Source organism: Abramis brama, assembly GCF_963993115.1.
Source record: "Abramis brama genome assembly, chromosome: 8".
NCBI lineage: Eukaryota > Metazoa > Chordata > Actinopteri > Cypriniformes > Leuciscidae > Abramis > Abramis brama.
This window is the reverse complement of record NC_139970.1, coordinates 29,545,853-29,572,360: the sequence shown is the minus strand read 5'-3', so window position 1 is coordinate 29,572,360 and position 26,508 is coordinate 29,545,853. Positions and strand designations below refer to the sequence as shown.

The 26,508-nt window shown below is 38.1% G+C and overlaps 1 protein-coding gene across 1 annotated transcript in view; it reads left to right on the top strand.

Moving 5' to 3' along the window:
* Window positions 1-1,250: 1,250 nt before the first annotated feature.
* hs6st3b (heparan sulfate 6-O-sulfotransferase 3b) overlaps window positions 1,251-26,508 on the top strand; it is a 74,323-nt gene continuing 49,065 nt past the window's right edge. The window contains exon 1 of the mRNA XM_084121499.1: window positions 1,251-2,160. Coding sequence (XP_083977625.1) covers window positions 1,616-2,160 — 545 coding nt within the window. The 5' untranslated portion in view covers window positions 1,251-1,615. The remainder of the gene's footprint in view (window positions 2,161-26,508) is intronic.

Here is a 26,508-nt window from a genome sequence, read left to right as displayed (position 1 = left end):
ATGTTGATGTTTCCCCCAGTTTGATTCATTTAACCTAAAATATTGATATAGCTACATGTTACATCTCATTAATTTCTCTTAAAATAAATCACAAAGCCCATTTGGCTACAACTTTCAGATATAGCCTTAATTGTAAGGATTAAGAAAAAATATGTTTCGATTGGAATTACATATAGGCCTATCTTTATTTTTTATTTTTACTATCTGTGTTGTTGTCTCCGTGTACTGGAGGCTTCTTCTCTCTCTGAAACAAATTCATTGTGTGTGCAAACATATTTTGCAATATTTTCTTCTTCAGATCTCAACAATAGTATTCAGCTCGCACTGTCATTAATAAACCAAGGGGGGCGCTGCATAAGAAAAAAAGTGAATTTGCCCGAGTACAGATATATATTCCTGGCAAAAGTAAATGGTTAAACCAACATGTAAAATACAATTAATCTAAAAAAAATCGACTATAAAATACTGCATGCCTATAGCAAATTTGTAGGGGAAAAAAAGGTGAAATATGCTGTAAGAAGAAAAAAAAAAAAAAAACGTTTTAAATTACATAGGTGATGTATGAAGAATCAATATCCCCAGTTATTACCAAATGATAGCCTACCTATTGTTAAAAATGAAATGACAAAAAAGTAAATGTTGGTAGATAAATCTAAATATTACATTAATCTGCAAAGATATAGGACCAAAATCGAATTTGACAATTATTCACATGCACATGCAAAGTGCCCAATCATGACAAAATTCATTGTAATTTTCCTTCCTGGATGTACAGACCAAGAGATTCTACAAATTAACAATAAACGCTGACAATATGTAGACTATATGTAGTATATTGAACATGCTCAAATTAAGCAGCATAAAATAAAAAAAATTAAAAAAAATTAAGTATAGACAGTAGTATCTGTTTGATTATATACATGCTTCTCGATCAAATAGGATTGGCTTCAAATTATGATTAAATTCCCGCAGCATTCCTTTAGTAGCCTATTTTCCCCAAAGACGGCATAAAGATTGCACAGTGCAAAGAACTGTGAAGAAAATAATAAAATGTGCACAGTGAATTCTCTCAGTACTGGTGGCACTTTATTGCTGAATATACCTGAGCACTGGAGTGGGACCAGGTGCAGATGAAACTGTTCGCGTGCTACGAAAGAGCTCGTAGTCTACTGGCACGACAGGCGCTCGCGTCTCGTTGACATCATTCGCATCATCCCGCTGATGCGCGTCGCGGGATGGATGGAAAACACAGACTCGTCGCGAGTGCGTGGAGATTCCGCAGAATAAAACAGACCAACGAGACACATCGAATCGTTTCATTTGCACAGAGCGACCAGACGTTAGTTCAGTCTTATACTTAATACCACGATGTTCGGTTCTTGAATAGCATTTGGTTATGCAATTTATTAGCCTATGTTTGGTGACTTACACTATCTTCACAACTTTGTGAGAGTTTGATGTGAAGACTTGGATGACACACTTTCGCGCATCTTTTTACCATATCAACATGTGGCATGGGGCTTTTGGGCTGGATCCCACACGAACGTCCTGGGAGAAGACCTGGAGAGCAGATCATGATTCACACTAACTGCATGAACAATTTCCTTGTGTTAAAATGAATGATAAACCCAACAAATGGATTTTCATCCCAATTTTAGCCATTATTTTTGTCATGATTGGGTACCAGTATATTTGTCCGGCAGGCGGTCATGCTTGCCATTTCAGGACAGGAGAGAAACTCTTGAGGATCGGTGCCCTGCCCACTCCAGACCCGACCACCGATGACCTGTACCGGGAGTTGGACCCAGAGGAAGACAGCCCACCTAAATGTGCGTCCAAATTCAACTTCACAGAGCGCGATCTGACACGCGATGTCGATTTCAACATCAGGGGAGATGATGTGATAGTGTTTCTGCACATTCAAAAGACAGGAGGAACCACCTTTGGCAGGCACCTGGTCAGGAATATTCGCTTGGAGCAGCCGTGCGACTGTAAAGCGGGACAGAAAAAATGCACGTGCCACCGGCCCGGTAAGCAGGAGTCCTGGCTCTTCTCAAGGTTCTCCACGGGCTGGAGTTGCGGTTTGCACGCAGACTGGACTGAACTGACCAACTGCGTGCCGGTGATTATGGACAAAAGGCAGTCTCCAAAGCGCAAGAGGTAACGCGCCTCCCTCTCTCTCATAAACTAATTCGTGGAATTCATTTGCCGCTCTGTTGCTTCTAATGAAGGTAATGATGAAGTGTAACACGTAGTCTGAGGGTGTTTTCACACTTGAGTCCACTCAGACCTCTTTAAGTAGCCTAGACCAAAATTGTTTTCACACTCTTCGAAAAGTGGGCTCAGATCTAACTAATAATACTATACTGCTACTGCTGCTGCTACTACTACTACTTCTAATAATTATTAATGTAAATATGTTGAAATGAACTGGAAAAAATGTCAATTTTGACGCTAATGTCAATTACAAAGAAATAGCAAGAAGTAAATTTGAATTAAAGAAGACATTTTGAAGAAAGACTAAAATAGATTCCAATAAATACTCCAATAATGTTTGTTTTATTTACTTCGAAAAAGTACATCATTTTTTACAGTGTAGGCTTCAACTGTAATATATTTCAGACATATTATTTCTTTACTTTTATGCTACTTTAAGTCTTTGAGCAGTATAGCTTGAGACCCATTTAAGTAGCTCTAAAACGTGAACCCAGTTCTATTTGCACTCAAAATGTCCCTGCCCTTAAAAAAGTAGACTCAAATCCTATTTTTGTCCATTCTGTGATTAGTTTTCAGTTTACTTTCTATAAAAAAACTTGCTTTGGGGATCTACAATCATCATTATTAGGTGAATATTAGTGTGAAAGTTTTTGTCCACAATGCACAGACTCCCTTCAGAGAGTCAAGTTCTCAGTCCGGTTTGATTTAAAGTGGTTTGAGTTCAGTTGGAGCATTCACATACAAACTGACATTTGTGCCAACCAATTTTGGACCCCTGAAACAATACTTAAAGGGTATGGGATTTGCAAAACGGCTGGCAGATTTTGAAAATACACAACTCAAATGGTCCTACCTTCTTTCCTCCAACGCTGGCCCTGACTCCACCCATTCAAAGAACATGGACACGCAATGGATGGGAGGGGGATGGGGTACAACCGTTTGATTGACGAACTTACTGTCCAATGATTCTAGGTGGTCTTGGAAATGATTGGCTGGAGTTTTTTGAATCCTGCCCGTTCCACAGATGATTAAATTGCTTAATTTTCATTTCAGTGCTTCTAACTCAGTGGCTGTAGTGGGTTAGGAATAGGATTTCAAGTGATTTTGAAAAAATGGACACAAAAGAGAATCACATACCCCACCTAAAAGTAAACTAAAATGTAATATTTTTCCTCTGACATATACTGATGTGTTACTAATTCTGGACCAGCTGAATGAGAAATTATTTTAACCACAGAAGCCAATCAATCACTCCAATGGTTATGATCAGTCCACTGTGAGAATACAGTGTCTACAAAAGAGATCTGTGCATTATGAATTCTGTGGTGCCTTTAAATCTAAGTCCCTTTTACTAGACTCCTAGAAATCTATTATGCCCTTACTCCTGTCTGAAATGCAGTTTTTTTATATAGACTTTATATTTTTTTTTAGAAGGTATTTTAGCCATTTCTGTACCTGTAAAGATTAATATACTACACATACGATTTTAAATAGATATATTTACTCTGTCAGAAAATGCACTAATTGGGTTTCATTGCCTGTGGCCCCTCTGCGTGTCACTCAGTGATATTATTAATGTGACAGTGTTAACTTATAATTAACTTATCATCACCCAACATGGTTTATACACATTCAAATGCACAACAAAGAGATTGTCAATATGACAAAATGGCAAGCCTAAAATTCTATTTTGAACAGTCTCTGTGACCACAGCTCTCTTTTTTCAGATTCTGTATTCCCGTTTAAATGATGTAGAAGCTGCGCTGTAATGAACTTTAAATGAGGTATCATAAAGCCGAGCCGAGCCGTCGAGCATTCCCATCTATAAATCTGACAGTGCCAGTCTGGACAAGCAAGCTATTAAAAAGTTATTTTAGTTGTTTGCTAAGTATAATTATGGCTTAATATGGTGAAAAAATGCAGACTTTCACTTTTATAAGTGCATGTGAATAAAAGACACGTGTCTTTTTAGAGCCTGCGAATGCTGTTCTTGTAAATGGCATATAAAATAGCTTTATCGTCACCTTCGGCTACTTGCTGATCTTACGTTAGTCCATTAATTATCTTTAACACAACTGACTGTGTCCATATCTGTTTTGCTCTGTTATCATAAAAATCTCAGTTTTGGCAGTCATTCATTAAACAGTTGCCAAGCAAATGGATCAAGTTAATTAGGTGCTTGGCCTGTTTATATGGTTCAATCTATTGTAATGAATGAAAATTGCCAATTTCTGAGTAAACAATTAATACTGAATGTGAGGAACAGCTGAAGAAAGTTTTGAAAGAGGAAACATTCAGAAATTCAGACTTGTACCCCAAACCTGCGAGACCATCCTATATGATTCATCTCTGCAGAATCAGCCAGCTCATTCTGGGAGTTCGCAGCCTGTATGTGACAGAGAACCAATGCCCAAATGAAACATAAATCCATCGCTGGCTCTCTCTCTCTGTGCTTTCAAAATGCTGCTTCGCATTTCTTCTCTAAAGATACACCATGAGACGCAAATAAATCTCTTCTGACAACAGACGCTTTTGCTCTCTGAAGCGCATGTGCTAAGTGGTGACTGTATGAAAATTTCATCCTGATACCCAGCTCTGTTTATTTCAGTTAAGATGGATCACTGTGATTTTTTGCTGTGTTTAAATGCCACCTTCACACTTGAAACTTGCTGCACTCACAGTATTCCATAATCTAATCATCCAGATTAGTGCAGTAGCGCAAAGAAATTGTGCAATTTTTTATAGTGAGCATGCAGTTGATATTGGTTGGTAATATGGCAGCCTGGTTTCTCAGGCATGGTGTGGCCTTTTCAGCCTGGCATGGAGCAGTGTGGGCACATCGCAGGAGCCTGAAAGGTCAATCATGTCAGAGTGGAACAACAGACACTGTAAGAGTTGATGGGGAGAGAGACTCTTCTCTTCTTCTGTCTCTCACTCTGGATTGATTGTCTTCAACGGTCAATCGCAATCTCGTAATGGTGTGAACGCACCTTTATTCCAGATGGTATGTAATGGCCACTTTTCAAGAGCCAATCAATTTCCCATTAGTTAAATCAAGTCCCACTCAATTTTTCCACATTTCACTCAGGAAAACAACCTATTGCGTAAGTAAAATGGGTTGTTTTTAATTAAAGATGCTAATCTTATGATAACTGACCAACCATAAAACTCCACAATTAAGATCAATTTCAGACTCAACAGGGTTTTATTTGGGTGCAATCCTCACGGATTTTATACCCAAAGGCATCACATAAATTTAAATGATGTTGTTCAGATGATGAAGCCCCCTTATATGGAAAAAAACCCTGACTCGTTCTTTTCACCATCCTTCCTTGTTCTTTCATAGCTCTGCCTCTCTACAGGACCTCTCTCTGCCTCTTTTTATTTTAGCACTAATTAAAGTTGCCAGGTCCCCTGACATTATAACCAAATGGAGTTTCTGGGCAGTCACGAATTTGCAATCTGTGAAATGAGATGCAATTAACTAAGCCAACTGCACACAGGTTCTGAGATTAAAGTCACCGCAAACGATCTGCACATGTTTACAGAAACAGACTCTTAGTTTGCAGTAAAAAAAAAAAATTAAAACAAAAAAACACCTAGACAGCTAGTTTATAATTAGGAACACAAAAGCATTAAAACGATTTTCTGTTTTTCTACCCAACACTGATTTCATAGTTTTATCGTTTACTGGCATAAAGGTAAAAAGACATTTTACAAAGTTTTAGTGCACATTATGGTGGAGGGTCTATTTTGGCATTGTAATATTCCTTACATACTGTAAGATCCAAAATTGAAATCTAATTGTTTTCAACAGTATCGAAGTGTAACATTCATGTTTGTAGCAAGGTTTTGCAGAATTTAGGATCTATCTACCTATCTACTATTCATCCTTCCATCCATCCATTTTATTTTTCAAAACTTTCAAACAATGCTTTGTCAAACCAACATGATGTAAAAATTGCTTTTCTAAATTAGTTAAACTGTTTAAATTTCAATTTATTGTAATTCTACTTCCTTACATTCAAACCCTATTTGCCATCTCAATACAAATTCACGAAGTGAACTGGAATTTAAAAGGCTTTCTCAATTCAGTTCTGAAAAGCACTCAGCCCTGGTCTGTCAAGTCAAGTTACCTTTATTTATATAGCGCTTTATACATTACAGATTGTTTCAGCAGCTTTACAGTGATCAACGGGAAGATCATTCAATGATTTGAACAGAATTCATTTCAGCTGTACAGCAGCTCTAAAAGAAAATAATGTTATTGTTCAGCTGAAGTCTGTTCAGTGTTGATTCAGTTTCGTTGTAAAAATCATCAATTCATTTAATCTATAAAGTAGTTCTGCAGACAACAGTGATGCCATCATCGTCTATCTCAGTTCAGTTCTCATCCAATAGTGTCAGTGCAGTCAAATCAATAATATTGTTGAATATTAAGTGTAGCACAAATGTTGTGGGAACAGTTAAAAAAAGAAGTATAATACTTAAAGTCCCCCTGTAGTCAATAAATCTGTCCCCAAAATTACATATTTAAATGTTTTTTCTTGTGAAAAAATTCTTCATGCCTTAAAATAGCTTGAATGTAACTCTACACCCCTTGCTTCATTTAGTGCTTCATTATGCAGAAGTATGAATATGCAAATTAGCCCCGCCTCCACCCACTCACGCCAGCTCAGAGATCCACTTGGCCAACTTACTGAGGTAAACGCTACACAATGGTATAGCTCTTTACAACGTCGGACACATAACGGTAATTAATATGATTATAGGCTTTTGCTTAACTATGTTATCAAACAGCAAATAATGTGTTGATGTTACAAGAACCATGTTGCCGTTCGCCATCTCAGAGTCTGACCGCTGCCTCAGTATTCTTAGAAACGCTTTGAACAACTGAGAACGTCAGTGGAGAAAGGCATATAGTTCATCATAACATCGTAATATACATCATACTCAAGCTATATTGCTAAATCTGCCCAATTTTTCATATCGACAGAAAAATATACCTTGCATCTCTCGAGACTCCCCTGCTAGTTCATGTTAATGATATGCTAAAGCCCACCGGCACTTTGACGGGATTGGTTACAAGGTAGTTTGTGACGTCAGAAACACCAGCGATTTCAAACCGCGTTTTTGAGACTGCCTTTGGTTCACCGCAGTTTTAAAAAGAAAATACTAAGCAATGGTGTTGACTTATGAATTTGCACATGGTTTGTCTTAAAGCATATTAAAAACACCACACAGACATATAAACAACATTAAAAACTTGATTTTCACCACAGGGGGACTTAAAGCATTTACGCTAATTAGGTACACGTATAGAACGTTTTTTCTGTGTAACATTTTTTTGTTCGTTTTTACTAATATTTTCTATTAACACATCACATCATCTATATTAAAACAGTCTAATTGCGTGTGCGCCTGAATGTGTGTTAAGTTGTGGTTAGGGTTTTCAAGCTAATGTAATGAGACCTAGAAAAATCTCCAATTGTTCTTATGGAAGGACAAACATTCAGTGCTCGGAACAGCCGAGGTCCTCCGCTCCCCCTCAACAATTAGAGTACAAATAGATTCACAAGCTCCTCATTTCCCAGACAATCACAGTAATGAGTAACCTGCAGCTGCACTAATGGGCCATTATTACTCACGCGAAGAAAGTGATGACATCCTCTTGGCACAATAACACTCTTTTGCATTATATTTATTCATTATAGTCAACACAGAGACATACAATTACTGTCAGCGTCTGCATGGGCTCAGATCAATACTGAGATGCCATCGCCCATCTTTCGCAAAGTGTAAAGCGCTTTTTCAGGTCACCTTTGAAATTCTTCTTCCTATTCCTCCTTGTATGTTCCACACATCACTGCACTTGCTAGATGGCTTCTGTTGTCATGTTCAGATCCTATCAGCTAGATTTGTCAGCTCTTGCAGGTTCTCTGTGAGCAGGCATGGGACTGCAAGAACTAAATTTGTTGGATTTACAGCCTGAAGGGGCTTGCTCAAGCCCTGTGCATCCTCATTGGTATGGGATGTTTATTAGGTGCAGGGCTGAGCATGCCCTTGTGGGTTAGACGCGGTTGGGTCTGGAGATTGCTTTCACGTGTCATTAATCCAGGTCGCCATATTCTCTGGAGCAAAAGCTGTAATCCAGTTGCTATGATAATTATGTGCTAACAGGGAAGGGAAAGTTGGTGCATCTTTTGAGCTGACTGCTTCTGTTTGAGCTAGAGTCTAAAAAGTGAATAAAAAAGCCCTTTGAAAAACAATGTGGTGTTCGAAGCAGCATATTGTTAAAATTATTTTATTTGGGGGGAAAATACAGTAGACTATGCCATATTTAAATCACACAAGCAAAAGTGCTGCTATTTCAAATCCATGTTGATATAAACAGCATGATTATTAGTGTGATATAGTTTTCATACAAGTGCAATAACAAAAAAAGGAGTTAATATAGAGTAACTCACATTTTGGACACAATATTGAAAGTTTGCTCTGTCAACAAAAAGCAAAAGCAAAGCGCATGGTGTTTCATTCAGGAATCAATTGTTGTTTTGAATGAATGGTTTGAATAAACGATTAAAAGTCCTAATTCAGAGGCTGCATCCTTCGAATGTTTTATTTGAAGGCCCATTGCGTGACGAAGGCTGCCCCAATTCGAAGGCTCCTTCAAATGTGGCAGATGGATCCTTCGCAGCCTTGCCTACCCCAGAATTCATTGCACTCCAGTTACAACTGAATTTTTTGAGAGAAATTGCCGAATTACACTTTTAAACAAGTACTGAGTTTCACTTTCTCAAATATCTAATGATACAAATGTAAAATGTAAACAAACAAAAAACTTTAAAGCGTTTCAAATGTTGACTTATATCTTACTAAGATGTGATTATTAATATATATATATATATATTATTAAGATGTGATTATTAATATATATAGTTTATATTTCTGTATATAATAAAATATAAACTATATTAATAATCACATCTTAATAACATATATATATATATTATTAAGATGTGATTATTAATATATATAGTTTATATTTTATTATATACAGAAATGGACAATGGTGAACATATATAGACAGTTTGTGAACCCTCTTTTGTTTTCAGACAGTTTAATATAACTTTCACAAAAGTCCAGTAAACATTACTGCCACTCATCAATGGCAGCTGTCACAGTTGCAAGGCGACAAGAATAGCACTCCATAGGCTAGACTTTCCAATTTAACACTCCTTCATGGCCTTCAAAGGCGTTGTTTGTTTTGCATCCTTCGAAGGATGCAGCCTCTGAACTGGGACACAGCTATAGCAACTTGTATCGCTTCTGAACGAATTAGTGTTTTTGAACCAACCAGCTCATTGAATGGCTGTGTCCGAAATCACATACTCTCTGTGTAGGTACTTATTTTGAATAAGTAATTCATGACCTAGTATGAAATATGTGTGTAGTATGAATGTAATCTGGACAGTAATTCCCATGCTGTCATTATCATGTGACCTACCAGTGTCAGTTACTACATCGCTTCACTGCCATTCACAAATCCTCTCCTGTGGCCTCATGGGATAGTAAAGTGTCGATGGTGCATGCATACTTCAGAATCTCGTCGGAAGTAGAAGGTCATCCGGGTACTTTTCGCCTACTCTTTGAATTATTTGCCACAGAGGCCTATTGTTTTTCGCTTACTATATAGTAGGGAAGTATGCGATTTCTAATTTAGCCAATGATTTAATGACTCAGACTTTTCAGATTTTCAGAGTTACTGAAAAATCCCCACCACTAAAGGACAGACCATACTATCCCTTTGCCAAAAACTGTAGTAGGGCTGTGTGATAAATCGATTTTTAGTTAAAAAAATTCCAACTATTGTGAAAACACAATAATCTTGCTAAAATGATTATTGTGCTGCAAGAGAATGCGCTGTTCTCCAGGCGGCTTTCTGTGCACTCACTCCGAGATGGAGCAGAACACATGGACAAGGAAAGTAGCCTATACTAGACATCAGGTATGAGCCAAAACTGTCAAATACTAACAAAATTATGTCAAAATGCCAGGCATGGTGAATATTTACGTAAACACAGTCGGTTATTTCTTAGTGAATGCAAACAGCCGTGAGAAAATCTGTGCATTAGGTCTTAAAGTGACAGTAGCCTAATATACTGTCTGTGTCACTAATTAATCAAACAACAAAAGACAAAGAGAAAATCCTCCACTGTTCTTAACTGAATAATTTTAGTAGCTTTAATAAGAATCAATGTATATTTAATTCATATAGAGAAAGACTATGCTGTGTGTGTTTTTTTTTTTTTTACATTAATGATTTATGTAGTCTGTAATCATGATTATCATACAACCAGTAATTATCTGGGAAATTTTTACTTTACTTTTTTATTTTTATTTTTTTAAAGCACAATGTAATTGATCCATCTCCCAAATTTTCATCATTAGTCAAGCAGCTCAGATGAGAATGATTTTAAAAGTGTACTTCATTGTGTGCTTTCTGTTAAACAAAGGTCATACTAGCCTAATTTCTTCCCATAAAATGGTTAACAAACTACAGGTTTACCGTTTTGTTACCTCCTAAGTCAGATCTGACACCAGTCCTCAGGACAGGAAGCGTAGCTGCATCTCCTAATGTTGATAAAAATCTGTAAAGGCCTAAATCTTGAGAGGCTGAGGCGTGCACTGTGAAAACTACTCAATGTAATGAGACAGGTCTTGCCAGAGCAGACGCTTGGCTCTTTTGACACCGCTGTCAAAAAAAATGCTGCTATAGCAAATATGACTCTCCAATAGTCTAGTCTTGGCATTTTATTGGCTGCGTTATAACTTTAGCCTCGACTTATAGATGATGTCTAGAGAGACTATAAAGAAACAAGGAAATATTATTATAGTTTATTGGACACGTAAAATGAGTACACTTTAATTATGAGATATCTTTTATGTCGTGTAGTCTTTTTACCTACAATCGCACGAGCAGGTGTTGAAAGTATACCTTCTTCATCGCTATCAAATAACAGAATGACAGACAGATTTTGTTTAAATGGATTTTAGGTAAATTCATCCAGCACTATTTTATTTCCTGTGTTACAAAATATCCTGTTGTTTACTGATACTGATAGTTAGTTCTGATTAATTGTAAACATCCTACAGAAAACGCGTGACACACGACATGTTTGCCTAAATATTGTCAGCGAAAATTTATTCTTGGCTCTATATATGGTCATTTTCATCACCAGGAGAGTCAAAAAGACCTTTTTTTAACCGTTTTTATGGTTTTAACAGAGGTTTTTATATATGGGCTACTGGCTGCAGTTCATTTTTAAACGAAAGGTTAAATTCCTAAAGGTTCTATTATGCTTTTCCACTTTTTCAAGTTTAGCTATTGTGTAATGTTGCTGTTAAAGCATAACAGAGATCTGCAAGGTTACAAAGCTCAAAGTCCTTTCCAAAGAGAGATATTTTATTTATAACAGAATCTACTTTTCAAGAACTACAATTACAGCTCGTTCAAAAAACATACCACTCTGAAAAGTCCTGTGAAATCCATGCTTGCAAAGAAATCCATTTTGCATGATCCTCTTGTTCATTAACATTGTCAGGGTCTGAATCGGGCTCGAATTGGTTTGAAAATGACGCCATCCGTAATATTTACACTAGAGCAGAACTCGCAGTTGTAGAGGGGTGGGACATTTCCCTGCCAATCATGACACATTGGTCCAGCTAACCAATCACTGCACATTTCATATTTTTGGAAGGAGGGGCTTCATCGAAACAGGACCTAGATGGAGCGTTCGAGACAGACTGGGGAGAGAGGTGCTGTAATAATGTAAAATCAAGCATGAAAACATATTCTAGTATGCCCCAAAAACAAAATCAAGACTTCGTCAAAGGGCATAATAGGACCCCTTTAAAAGAGAAATCTTAAATGAGTGTAGCTACCTGTTAATTTGGTGGCATTGTGGCAAGTTCAATCATTTATTTGTTTTGACAACTTAGCGTGGGTCATATCAGTTGGAATAAGCCATGGTTTATATGTTAGCTTAATGAAAGTGAATGTTTAACTGTTCTCATAATTATGAAGTTGAAGTTTTATTGCAGGCTTTCTGCAGGATCAAGCTGAGCACAGAGTGATAGACATTCATTTGATAACAGAATGAGTCACACATGAAGGTGAAGCCTGCTGGGAATCACACTGTTTACTTCTGAATATGAACCCTTTGGATTATAGACTATATGTATATTTGTACTGTGGCGGCCTTTATACTGTAAGCTGCAATTACTGCTATTTGTTAGAAGACCATGTACCCCCAGTAATTACTGTTCTGCACAGGTTTGTCATACCTATACGGTTTTGTAGATTCTGCTGCCGATTACCACTGAAAATTATTTGCGGCTTGTTGATTTTTTAAAAACAAGCAAAATTTGTGTTAACAGTAAAACACACTTACAATGGAAGACTATGGGGAAAAACATTCAAAAGTGATATTTATGCTATTTTTTGTGTGTGTTGGGACTGCTATTCTAGGCGGATAAATGTCTGGTTTTGTATTACCAGCATAAATCTTGTGGGTGGATTTTTCTCTGTGAAACTGTCCCTTTCTGGTATCCTTGTGGGTTCAAATTATTTCCTGTGTTAAAAGGCGTATTTTGAAGCCAAAAGATTTCTCAGAGCTGTCTAGTTATTAGATTCAGAGTCTATTCCTGGGATCTACCAGAACTGCTTACAAGAGTCTCAAATGTTTTAAACAAGATCTGAGATATCTTTCTAGCAGTAGTTCAGACATGGTAAAGAACCAGTACTCGTTCAGTGATGATTATGACTTGATGCTAGAGGAAAAATCTTTTCTTCAAGTCAGTATAATCAGTATAGTCAGACGATAATAACTCAATTTGCGTGGTAACCATAAATCTATACAAGTCAGTCTTATTTTTATCTTCTTTTATTTTGGATGAACCCCAGTGTAGTGCAAATTTAGTGTTTCACTCTCTACCACTCTTCTGAAGCCATATTTATTTGACAGATTGACAAATCAAACTGTGACAGAGAAAATGCCAGCTCAGAGACTTCCTGTGTGTTATTTTTCAACTGTGATCAGTCAGGCCTGACCAAAGGTATCTGTACAAAGTAAGTCACTACAAGCGTGATTAATCACCGCCACACGGTGAAATGTCATATTTCCTTATTTGGCGTGGCCCCGCTGACAGGTAATTTTGGACCCTGTAGGGAAGGGTCCAAAATAGAGTCCCCTTCATAACACCTAATCTGATCATCAGAATTATACACGACGGACATGTTCTGTTCAGCTCATCTGACAATTTGGATGTACCTTACTGATCAGTCCCAAAGATTTGTGTACTTATTATGAAATGCTGTTTGGTTCATGTGAACATCATATTATTCATGTGCATTATATTAGTCTATATATATTAGTCATGGGATCTCAACATGGTGGCTCCCATGAAGTGGCAACCTGCTCCAAACTGATTAAAATAGCTTATTTTAGATAGGTGATTACTTGGTGGCTGAAATAATTTTTTTACTTGATCTGAGTGAACATACTTTTTTAATCATACAGTATTTGTCAAAAGTGCTGTCTGTTAATTTATGTGTAAAACCTATTTTAATAAAAAACAAACAAACACTGATAATACTTTAAAAGGAAAGGTTTGGAACAACAAGAAGATTAATTCTCATTATGTTTCATTTAATGATGCTGCAAGTGAATGTTAGCTGTTGCACTAACTTAAGTGAGCCAATGAATTAGACCACCCTTTCTTCAAAATCCTGCTATCCAAAGATATGTCAAAAAAGCAGGACACCTTAAATGACTGACAGACCAAGAGCATCTCAAAGTCTTCTGATTGACTAAACATCAACGTCCCTGTCACAGAGACAGGTGTGATTTCTCAGGCAACCTATTTTGGTGATATTTGTACGGTAGGGACATTTTATAATTTATAGTGTAAGGCCTGCCCAATCGGTCCAACGACAGTTTCCGATAGGCAGGTGAAGGTTTACTGCGTGTTACTGTCTTTTCCGCGTGGCAAAGTAATTTGATTCCAATTAAGCTTTTATCTGACTCCATTTTATCACGACCTCGAATTTAGGTTAGAATGCCAATTAGTTATTGGTCATTTATATAATAGTTTAGCAGCACATTTGATTATTCTATTTAACTCTTTACTCTTATTATCCTCATTCACTCGAGTGCCAAAGTCGCACAGGGTCCTCACTCCGGCTGTTCATATTATGTGGGCCCACGATCACAAACTCATCAGTTTTGGGTCACTAAACAGAGGTAATTGGCTAACCTTAGACAGTAGCATTCACGCTTATTTTTGTATAGCCCCCTTGGTTGTATACACTTGAATTAAAGTAACGTTTTCTTTAGACAGAGGTCATGACCACTACTACAGATATAAGCTGACCAATATTACTTCTCTGATAGTAGCTTTGGTTTGGTCAAGCCATGGTTTCCCACGTACACTTAACTAACATTACATTAAACAGAGGTAAGACTCACCCTATTTAGGTTGGTCGAGCAGCATTTTGCTGTCCTAAACGGAAATTCCCTTTTTGTCTTTACATCCCAAGTACACTTGAATTAGTGCCAAATATTAGCCGGAACTCTAAAATTGCAGTTGGTGTGTCCAATGCTTCACTCAAAACTGGACGTTAGTCCGTTACTAATCTGACGCAGATTTGCAGTAGCAATGGATACAATGAAGTCTACTAAAGTTAATCATTTCAGAGTAAGTCAGAATAAGTCCAAATGTAACAATTTATTATGTCAGGTAAATGTATCATGCCAATTACATAATCAGTTCAAAGATACTTAATACAAAACATCCAATGCTCTGGAATGAAGTGAAATTATGTGAACCTGACATTAGAAAATACATGATGCTGAGTGTCTTCAGCATCACGGGCTGATTTGAGCTACAAATCGCGCCCTGAACCCTCTACAGCATCTCCCTAAATACTCAGACCAAGGCAGAAACCTTTTTTCAAATGTAAAAATGAGTTCACAATGGGAATTTGCATTAATCACCGTCCCAGACTTACTGGAAACAGACGTTGATTTACATGGGGGCACACCCACAGCAATTAACAAGATATCTTTAAACTTTCCACACCTTATTACCTTTTTGGTTTACTTCCGTGAGAATGAGACCTTTGTACAAGTCGCACTGAGACATTTCAAATCATACCAAACATGTATAATATTGTATGATAATTGTTCACATTAAACCATATAGATTTTTGGGTGAATTCAGGTAACCTCAGCATAAGAGAGAAAAGGAATGGTGGAACGGTGGAAGACTAGGGAAAGAGATGTAGATTAGGATGATACTGAGGTGAGACTTGCGTCTCGAATGCTAATTTCACAAGAGAGAGTTCAAATGTTAATATCCTGAAACATCCTTTATCTTCTCGTGGAGTGGTCATTCCTCAACCAGACTGCCCGGCATTTTATAATTTCTCAAGTCTTACAATGGACTTATAGAGAAATGTGAGGAGCAGAAGCTTTCAGTCTCCATTTGCTTTCAATATAATCTCATAGGTGTCTAGGAGAAATGTATGAGATATTAAAGAGATCTCCTTTTTGGTTTCCTATAGGGCTCTCTCCTTTTCTGATTCACATCTGGAAGCTCTGTCACTTGAATGTGGGACCGTCAAGGTTGTTCTAAAACATCTTTGGTGTGTTTGAATATTTTCATGATGTGCGTTGAGTGGTGTTAAAAGCTGAGAGCTTGAGAACGGGGTATGATCTCAGTAAGCAGATTTCCATCCAGATTGCATCTTAAAATTGCATGTTTATAAATACGCAACTTTATGTGACACAGTTTACATTTGCCTGGCTTTTTGATATGTTTGTCTGAACTAAGCACAGCACTTCTTAAAATGTATCTGATTTGTATCTTTGAGTTTGTGTCAGTTGTTTGATAGTCTGATCAATGAAGTCCACAAACTTTCATGCACAACTTTAGAGTTTTTCACAACTGAGAATTTATGGAAATGCAATTTGGATTATATAGGATAACTTTATGAATAACTTTGTTTGGCAACTCAGAAATTTGTTGCTAAATTAAAAAAAATAAACATAGATAAAGTTGTCACGTCTTGTTTTGGTTCATGTTTCATGTCAGTCATGTTTCATGTCTTGTCATGTTATGTTATTCCCTGTGTTAGTCATCTGATTCTGCCATGTGTTCCCCATGTGATTGTATCATGCCACGTGTCCTAGTCAAGTATTGTTTGTGTAACCACTGTTGGAAAGTCCATGTTTATGTTTAAGTCTTGAGTTTCATACCATGCCACACCATGCCTTTGTTTAATGTCTGACCTTATTTTTGAAATAAGTACTGCACTTGGGTTCTGCAACTTGCCTCCAGTGGACACCTCATTACAGAACACAGATACGTGGCAAACATGAGGGCTTAAATACACAAGACTAATGACAAGACAAGGGACACCTGTGAACAATGAAACAATGAACCAATGACATGATACAATCGCATGGGAAACACATGACAGGATCACATGACTAACACAGGGAATCACATGACAAGACATGAAACATGACTGACATGAAACATGAACCAAAACAAGACGTGACAAAAGTAAGAGCACTTACATGATATATCAGCAATCACATGATATATCAGTCTGGAGTGTATTTCTCAAAAGCATCTTTAGCCAACTGTGGTCACAAGTTCTGTTGAACTGTATTGGTAATGACGGAACTTGCGACCATAGTTGCTTTTGGGAAATGCACCCCTGGGAAATCCCAGGATGTCCTTCGAAAAAGAGTAGGGGTGTAACCCTGGCATCCTGGCCAAATTTGCCCATTGGCCTCTATCCATCATGGCCCCCTAATCATCCCCATACTGATTGGCTTCATAACCCTGTCTCCTCTCCACCAATAAGCTGGTGTGTGGTGGGCGTTCTGGCGCATTATGGCTGCCGTCGCATCATGCAGGTGGATGCTGCACATTGGTGGTGGTTGAGGAGATTCCCCGTTCCATGTAAAGCGCTTTGAGTACCCAGAAAAGCGCTATATAAATATAACAAATTATTATTATTATTATTAGTTGTATTGCTTAGGTGTGTTTGACTTGAAGGGGCGCTGTGCTCAGTGTATGACATCAAAGTACAGCGAGAGTGATTAGAGAGCAGATGGCTCCATATACTTTGATGTCATACACCGATAGGTCTGAGTCAAACACACTTTACTCTTTACTGCCAATCACCACTCCCATTCCAAAGTAAAGTGTGCATCAGATGTGCAGATGTGGTCAGTGTGTGTTATTATATAATATACTATGAAATTTATCAAGACAACAGTAAGCTTAAAATGTTTAAAATAACGTGCATATAAAGACAAATAATGATTATTGAGAAGTTCAAACATTACACTAATTGCTCCACATGGCACATTCCAGAATAGAGGGGGAGGGGGATAAGAGCCTGGCACTATCAATAGCTAAATTCCTGCTCATGGTATTCTGGGATCTGTTTACTTTTATCTCTGCCTAATAATAATTAGTGGAAATGTTTTATTTGAAAGATAAAATCAGCTTTTTGATCATTTTTATTTTTGGAATTAAGTGTGTTTTTCTTTTTTCCAGCTTTTTATCAAGGCTACATTCTGTATGCCCTCATTTGGGAGCTTCAAAGGTTTGCATGGAATTTTAGTTAGCCTACAATATAAGACTTTATTTAATAAAATGTGGTTAACATTTGTGGTGTGGCCAACTGTATACCACCAATAGGATGAGACCAGGTTTGTGGGTGGTTATCAAGTGTTTTTAAGCATGTTGCTTTGCAGTTGCTAAGGTGAACTGCTTGGTTGGTGATTCCTTCGTTGGTTGACTAATTTGCTGGGGTAACAAATGAAACCTGGGATACAGACTTTTGGCTTTCAGCTTGACATTTTTTTTAGTGCATTCGGTGAATTATTTGTGAAATAATGCAAAATCAAAAGTTTGAATGTTTTACGACATTATATGTCCAGCAACTGTAAAATATTGTCATATAGTACTTTTGTGATCAATTTATTGTCAGATAGTTGAACTGAAATACAGTTTGACTAGCTGTTTGTATGAAAATTATTGACAGTCTCTATGCAACATTGACACTATTATTGAACTGAACTGAACAAAACTGGGCTGCGTTTCCCAAAAGCATCATAAGCCTAAATTGATCGTTGAACAATTGCCACCAATGGTCTCTACGATAAACTTAGGCTTACGATGCTTTTGGGAAACACAGCCCTGAGCTCAACACAATTGTCTTCGGCAGAGCTGCTTTGCAGCTGAAATTTAATTTGTATAGAATTGATGAATTTTGCTAAATGAAAGTTAATTTCCTTTTTTTTCTTATTCCTGTGTAACATGCTATGTGGCTTGACTTATGTATAGTAAAAAGACATGGCGATGCATGTCAGTTAACCGTGTTCAATTATGTTGACACTAGTTTACATAATACATACTATATGAATGGTAGTGGTACACTTTTATCATAGTACTTCTGGGACTTGAGATTATGACAAATTAAACTTCATCATTGTGTGCTTGAAACCTCATCATGTGCTTGAAAAGATTGTTTGAGTATTTTGTAAAAATATGAATGACTGAGTATTTCTGGATCTGCGCCAATTTGAATCCATTAATGGAATGTTTAATTTGTGAATGAATCTGAACTTGCAGAAAGGGCCACTGAACAAATCTTTTTGGTGAACTGATTCCCACAATACCCACCATTAATATGTGAATTTACATCAGATGCTAGATGAGCAGTGTGGCTGTGGCATCTGAGAATGAAACTAGGCTAATGACATAGAAAACGACAGCCTGATGGATTAAAAAGTACCAGTTCATTTATAACATTGCAAAGCAATGCAAAGCAAAGCTTCCTCGTTATCATGGAATATACAGTGTTGTGGACTAATCAGTGTTGTGTAATAATCACAAAGGAAGTGTAGTCTGGTGTACAGACATTCAGCCTGATAAGAAAATATTTTGTGTGTGTGTGGCTCTTTATCTCAGTAGGAAGTGTCAGGGTCCTGTAGGGAACCGGTTAAAAGCCCTGCTGCATGGTCAGTCTTGCAAAATGTGTTTAGTTTTTAATTGTGTGATGAATTCATTCTTTAGCTCAGCAGACGTGCATAGAATTCCAGTTTGACTCAAATACAGATAGACTTCTTTGCAGGTATACATGAAAGACTGCAGATGGCCACCTGAGGTTTGCCACATTGATATAGGAGGTGTCAAAATTAGGCTGCTTTCTTTATAAGTAGCATGAAAATAAAGAAGGCCTTCAAATATTGCTTCGTTATCATAAACAAAATAAAAATCATAATTTTAAGATATCAGATAGAGCTTGTGTTCAGTGGGCAAGTGACTAGATTTGAAGCTGTGTAACAGGTTATGCAATTGTTATGGAGATCTCTAATACTGTTTCTCAGCTTTTTAATAGCTCGGGAGAATTCATAGTCATGTTTAAGTATCAGTTTTTTTCTCTTTTTTCAGATGTAGTATACACTGTTCAAACATTTGGGGTCAGTAAGAATTGGGAAAAATATACTTAAGCAAGGATGGATTAAACTGATCAAAAGTGACAGTAAATATATTTAGAATGTTGCAAAGGATTTATTTTTAAAGGCAAAATATGTAAGAGATTTGTAATAAAATAATCAAAAACCACTTGCTGTAATGAATCCTACTGAGGCAAGTTGATGTGAGAACCCAAGTGCAACTTTAATTCCAAAACTTGATCAAATATAAAACAAAGGCATGACGAGACATGGAACTCAACTAAAAACGAGAACAAGAACAATGACAGGGCTACCAACAGTAGCACATGAAACAATCAATACTTGACAGACACAGGGAAAACATGAGGGCTTACAGGCTTACAATACACAGGCTAATTACAAGACAAGGAACACCTGTGAACAATGATCAGACGATTAACCAATGACAAGACACATGGCAGGACCACATGACAAACAGGGAATCACATGACAAGACACAGAAACATGACAATGACAAGAAACAAAACCCAAAACGTGACATAGCCCCCCTCTATGGGCAGCTCCCGACGCCCAACAAAACCAAAAAACAATAGGTCAGGGTGGTAGAGTGGAGGCGGTCTTGGGGGAGGGATGGAGGGCCAGGCCCATGCAGGGGAACGGGACCAGGACATGGCGTGGGCTGACCTGGGCCGTGTAGCGTGGGCGGACCTAGTAGTGCAGGAAGCCAGGGCGACGCCAGCATAGCTCTGGGCCAGGGCGGCACCGGCAGCTCAGGGGTCCAGGGCGACAGGGCCTCTGAGGCCTTAATCAGGTACCTACTGCCCCTCCCCAAAATTTTCTTAGGACAAGACTCTGGCGAGGCGGCGGCCAACTTGGCCGGAGACGGACCTCTCAGGCGTGGTGGCGGCCATCTTGGCCGGAGATGAAATCTTAGGCGTGGCGGCCAACTTGGGTGAGGGCTCGTGGGCTGGAACCGATGTGTGTGCTGCCCACACAAAAAATAGCTGTCTCAGGCTCGGCAGGCATGACGTGAACAGTCGATTAACAACGATTAACCAATGACAAGACACTTGGCAGGATCACATGACAGTGACAAGAACAAGAAACAAAACCCAAAACGTGACACTGTCACCATTATGTTCAGTTATATTCAGTTCATAGACTTTTAGTTTGTTTTCATTCCTCACATGTGTTTCCTTGTCTGTTTCATGCCACTGATCAGTCACCATGGATACTAATCACATTCATCACAGCTGCTAATTGTTTAGTTAATTGCCACTGTGTATTTAAGTTCCTGCCTGTGTTCTGTTTAGTGTCCGGTATTGTTTGTGTGTTGCATGCTGGCTATGTTGCCCCGCAGATGAAGAGCTACTGCCTGCTGAGCCCGAGGAGAAGAGGACAGAGCTGACCATCGCGCTGGAGGAGGAGCTCCAACATGAGTCTGACCAGGGGTGTGAGCCCACGACATCAGCGGACGAGGGAATTGTATTAATGGAAAATGAGGAATGGCTGATTGACTTCAATGAGGAAACATCAATTCCCGCCCTATCCCACACGGTACCTTCATCTTCACTGTTTTCGGACAGCTCCAATGACTGTGTTAACCCTACTGTCGGCCAGTCAAGTATGGTGGCACCGCGAAGCTCAGCCAGTCCTTCAGCCCCGCCTCTGCTGGATCTCTACAGCCCTGTGCCATCTCCGGGGAGTCCCTGTGACGTCGAGTCACAGGTCTTGCATCCACCTGCAGTGCCCGTGCAAGAGGATCCTGTGGCTCTGCCTTTGGCCTCGGTCCTCTTTGCTCCATCTCGGCCTGTCAGCTCTGTCTTGGCTCCTCCCACCTTCAGCTCCACCGGAGACCCTCAGACTTACGGCTCCATCGGGTTCCCTCGTCCTGCCGGCTCCCCCTTGGTCAGTAATCACTCTGCCTCCGCCATGGACTTGCGGTCTGTCCGCTGCACTCCGTCTCTCCACCTCTCTGTCTGCGCCGATGGATCCATTTGCCGAGTCTCCGTCGGTCGTTCCCCAGTTGTCGTCAGCCTCTTCACCACCTGGTCTCCTCCCTCTACTCCATCGTGGACTGTCGGCACTTGACTGCTCTGGGTCTGCGCCACTAGGCTCCTTTCATCAGCTCTGGCAGGGAATCGTTGTCATCCCTTCACCATCCTGTCACTCCAGCCTCTCTCCATCACCTCATCCACCTCCAGAACCCCCACCGGCTCTCCCTCTGTTCTGTTACTGTGCAAGGTCGCGCCTTGCCGGAGGGGGGAGTAATGTCACCATTATGTTCAGTTATATTCAGTTCATAGACTTTTAGTTTGTTTTCATTGCTCACATGTGTTTCCTTGTCTGTGTTTCCGGCCACTGATCAGTCACCATAGACACTAATCGCATTCATCACAGCTGCTAATTGTTTAGTTAATTGCCACTTTGTATTTAAGTTCCTGCCTGTGTTCTGTCTAGTGTCCGGTATTTTGTGCATTGCACGCTGTCTTACCTGCTGGCTATGTTTCTGAGTTATTTATTAAACAACCGTGTTGCCTTTCAATCATCTCCGTCTTCCTTGGATATAAGCGTGACAGATGCAGTTGTGTACTTGCATTATTCCAAAAGTTCCCAAGGATTTTTAAATCCAGAGAAATTCCAGTTTTAAATAATGGCTCGTCCCTTGTCATTGTCACCTATCAATGACGCAATATCTGCTCTATCCTCGGTTTCCACTTGTAGAAAACATGGCAACACCCGCAGACAAATGCGGAATGTTTGTTATACTGCATTTAGCACGATCACAATTATTCATTGGCCAGTACAGAAAAAAAAAACTAAATGTAGATCAAATAAGGCAAGCAAGTGTTTTCGAGATGTAGAGAGCTTCACGACAAACTTGGACTTGTATGCGTCAACAGTATACTGTGTTGCACAAACATATTTAGCCATTACTTGCAAATACTGTGGGTTTGTTCAAATATACTTTTTGTATGATTGTTTCAAACACGTAAAACTGCATTAACCCACCAATCATTTGACAAATAGTCAGTCACACAATATAGCATTACATTTCACGTTCCTTGCTGCTAATTCATTACAATGACATAAAATCAAACGTACTGGTAATACAAAAATGAATTCATTACCTCATCTGTGAACATGATTCGTGGATTCCATACTCTGCATCTCTGGATGGTGAAAATGACATCTCCCATCGTTCCATTCTTCTTCATAGCGTCATCAAGCTTCGCCTTTGTTATTATTGTTTTGAAAATGCGCCTCTGCTGGTGAAAACATATTGTGCCTTTAATTTAAACAATTTACATTTTTTCCACTTCCAGAGAAGTGATGCAAAGTGCCTTCATGAAGTCATACTTTATCTGGTGGACAGTTTTTCTAGACTTTGAATTTTAATTTAACATCATAAACTTTTAAAATGAAGGAAATGAGTTTGTTTTTGCTCTGTTGTCTGTTTTTCCGCCAGCATTAACTAATTTTTTTATCAACTTTGGCATTGCAAGATGGTTCCTATGAGAACTCGAAATGAACATTTCAGACAGACACTTGTTTATATTTGACTTTGATAAATGGTTTCTTGCTCTATGTAAAGAAAACAAACACATGCAGAGGAGGGTAACACTACTGCTGCGTTTAATTACTGCACAGCACTTGCAATCACAGCAATAAACCTGTCCAGCGCTCCAGTTTAATGAAGGCAGATCAAAGTTAAAGCTGTCCAGCACGGCTTTCTTCCCTTCTGCTAATGCAGCTCGTCTGGGAGCTGTCGGAAATATTTATTGTCCGTGTCCACTGTCACTCAGGCCTACTGAAATGACAAATAGATGTTTTTGTCCCCAAAATTTGCATTCATGGGTTACCAGTGGGGATGGGAATCAGAGAAATGTGTTCTATAGCAAATGATACATTTATTGATGTTGATGATAATTTTTATTTATGAAATGATGCCTGACTGTTCTCAAGATCATTTTTAGTGGTTGCATGTCAGCTCCCCCATGTTCATACTTTTTGCACATATCAAACTAATTAAATTACAAATAATTCCTGAATGTTAGTTGACATCCATGGCAGGGATATAGTAAACAGCTCATGCCGTTAAAAATGTACTGTGGGGATATTAGGGTACAGTAGTTGTAGTACTACTATCACGTGTCAGTGAATGTTTGAACTTTCAGTTTGTGTTTTGATTGGTTCCTGTTTTCCTTTGTTCTTTTTCCGTCACTACTTTGTTTCCATGGTTACTGTCATTATCAGTTCAGTTGTATCTCCTGTTTAGTCTATCATCGTCATCTGTATCACCTGTGTTCTTTTAATCAGTGTAATCTGTGTTTGTATTTAAGTTCTGTCTTTTCTGTCAGTCTTTGTCTGATCTCCGTTACATTTAGTGTGTGTACCTGTTCTGCTGTCTTGTGTTTAATTACATTAAACCTTCGTTTTGGAAAATATATCCTCATCTCCGTCTGCCTTCCTGCAACCACCCATGACACTATGTAGTACTGAATGATATTTATATTTGCATGTTGGTCCAAGGTACTTAGTATTGGCAAAGAATTTTGATTTTCATTCACGAGCTCTTGATATGATTCCAATCTTGATTTGATATTGATTCTTTTGTATATATATCAGGTACAATTCATGCCAATTTTTTTCAAGGAAAAAAAAAATCTCTCAACTAATATTGAAATCTATACAGGGAACCCTTTCCCTTGGCACATTACTATAAAATTAATTAAGAGTTTTATACAACAGCAGTTTTTATACTTTTTAATGATATACATGTTTCTACTTCAATTCCTTGTTGAAATCTGTCCCACCACATTAATGAGCACCAAAACAACATTTATTGTTTGAACTTTGTAATCAAATTGACAGAATTTGAAAGCTGAGACATTTCCTGCTGAATCCATGCATTGCTAGTCACCAAAGGTATGTTTTGCACGCTGGGACCAGCATGGTGTGCTGGTTTGCTGGTCCCTAGCATGGGAAGCGGGTGTGCTGGTAGACAAGCATATGTTGTCTTTTGAGTGCTGGAATAATCTCAACAAGACCACAACAAAAGTTACACACCGTATGTGTTACATTACATATCATATTTCTTAAATAATTTAATGAAGTAAAATGCATGTTGCAGTTTACTTGTACACAGCAAAATCCTCAGTGTTAAACGAACACAAGTTTTCATATGGTACTAATCTATAGAGAGTAAAAGTAACACTGAAATAGTGTTGCAGATCGTGAAATAAAGTAGATTCACTATACAATTGATAATTGACCATGTGGTTAAGAAGCAGAATCAATGAAGATGAGAGGAACAACAAGAACAGAGAAAAGAAAAGAGAAGAGATGAGCAGAAACTCAACAACTTCAACTGACTCACACAGCCACATAGCCTTAGATGAAATCAACTGCAAATAAAATCTGATATATCTCACCAGAGGATGCTTAAACAACTCCAAAAACTGAAATAATATGTTCACTTATTACAAATCAGTTTGTCTTTCTTTCATATGGTACATGCACAATTCAAGTCAGTATAGTCACCATTAGTGAGATTAGTGTTCCCTTTAGTTGGGCACTTGGACGTTGACATTGGTTAAATTAATTTATTTCACAAATTGTTGAAAGTGCATGCTGTCACTGTTGACATGTCATTCTCCTGACTGTAATTACATACCTTTTACTATGTGCACTTTTTGGAATCTGTGAATGACAGCTGGATTTTGATACATGTGAGTTGTCAAACTTTAAATTTTGAATTTTCATTATCAAGTTGTTATTAACTGTATTGAATGAGCTCTTCTCATACCCCTTTTATTGAACAAACTGCTTATGACTATCGCTTTATTTGGCATTTATCTTTTTTTCATATCTCTAAATGTTTTGTTTTTTTTGCAATGTACACTCTTTTTACCTGATTTGTGTACAGATCCTTTGAAACAGGAGACAAATCCTTTGATTCTTTGAAATGTTTTACCAGTTTGAATTTTTTCTTTGTTATTTAAAATTCAGATGACATTGATTATTAATATAATCATAGCTAAAACAATTAAAATATTCAGTTCTACTTTCAAAAGAGGGGGACAAAAGAAATTACAAAGTTATAATCATATTACGATAAATCATGTTTTAATCTTATATTGTTTTTCCTTTACATCATTAATGTGTTAAACATAGAAATGTACTAGCAAAAGCAATATTTGTCCCCAAAACACTGCTTGCTTACAGACAACTGGCCTACTCACAATCAAACCCTGCATGACTATGCTGGTCTGCCATCTTGACCAGCAATATCCAGCACTATAATCTGGAACAGCATGGAATTTATGACAACAGAATTTATGACAATGATATTTCAGCAGGGTTTTCAAATACAAAGCACAAAGCTAATTCCGATTAGTGGATGGGAGGTGCGGTGCAAATAATGTTTAGTGAAGTTTTGTTTATGCTTCAATTGAAAACCACATAAACAGAAAGATCAATTGGTTCGTCAAAACCAATGAAGATCGTTTAAAATCGAGAAATTTGTCAACCCAGTTATAGCATTAAAATGACCAAAAAACAAAAGTACTTGCTGGTTAGCACTGATATTAAAAAAAAATGTGGCACTAGTATTGTAGCACACATTTGGTTTGTTGTGCACTGGGCTGTTGTATAAAGGGCAATGCTGAGTTCAAGTCATGGCGAGAACGACTTGATGAGACAGAGGGAGAGAAGAAAAAAATCAATACTCTTACTGTGGATG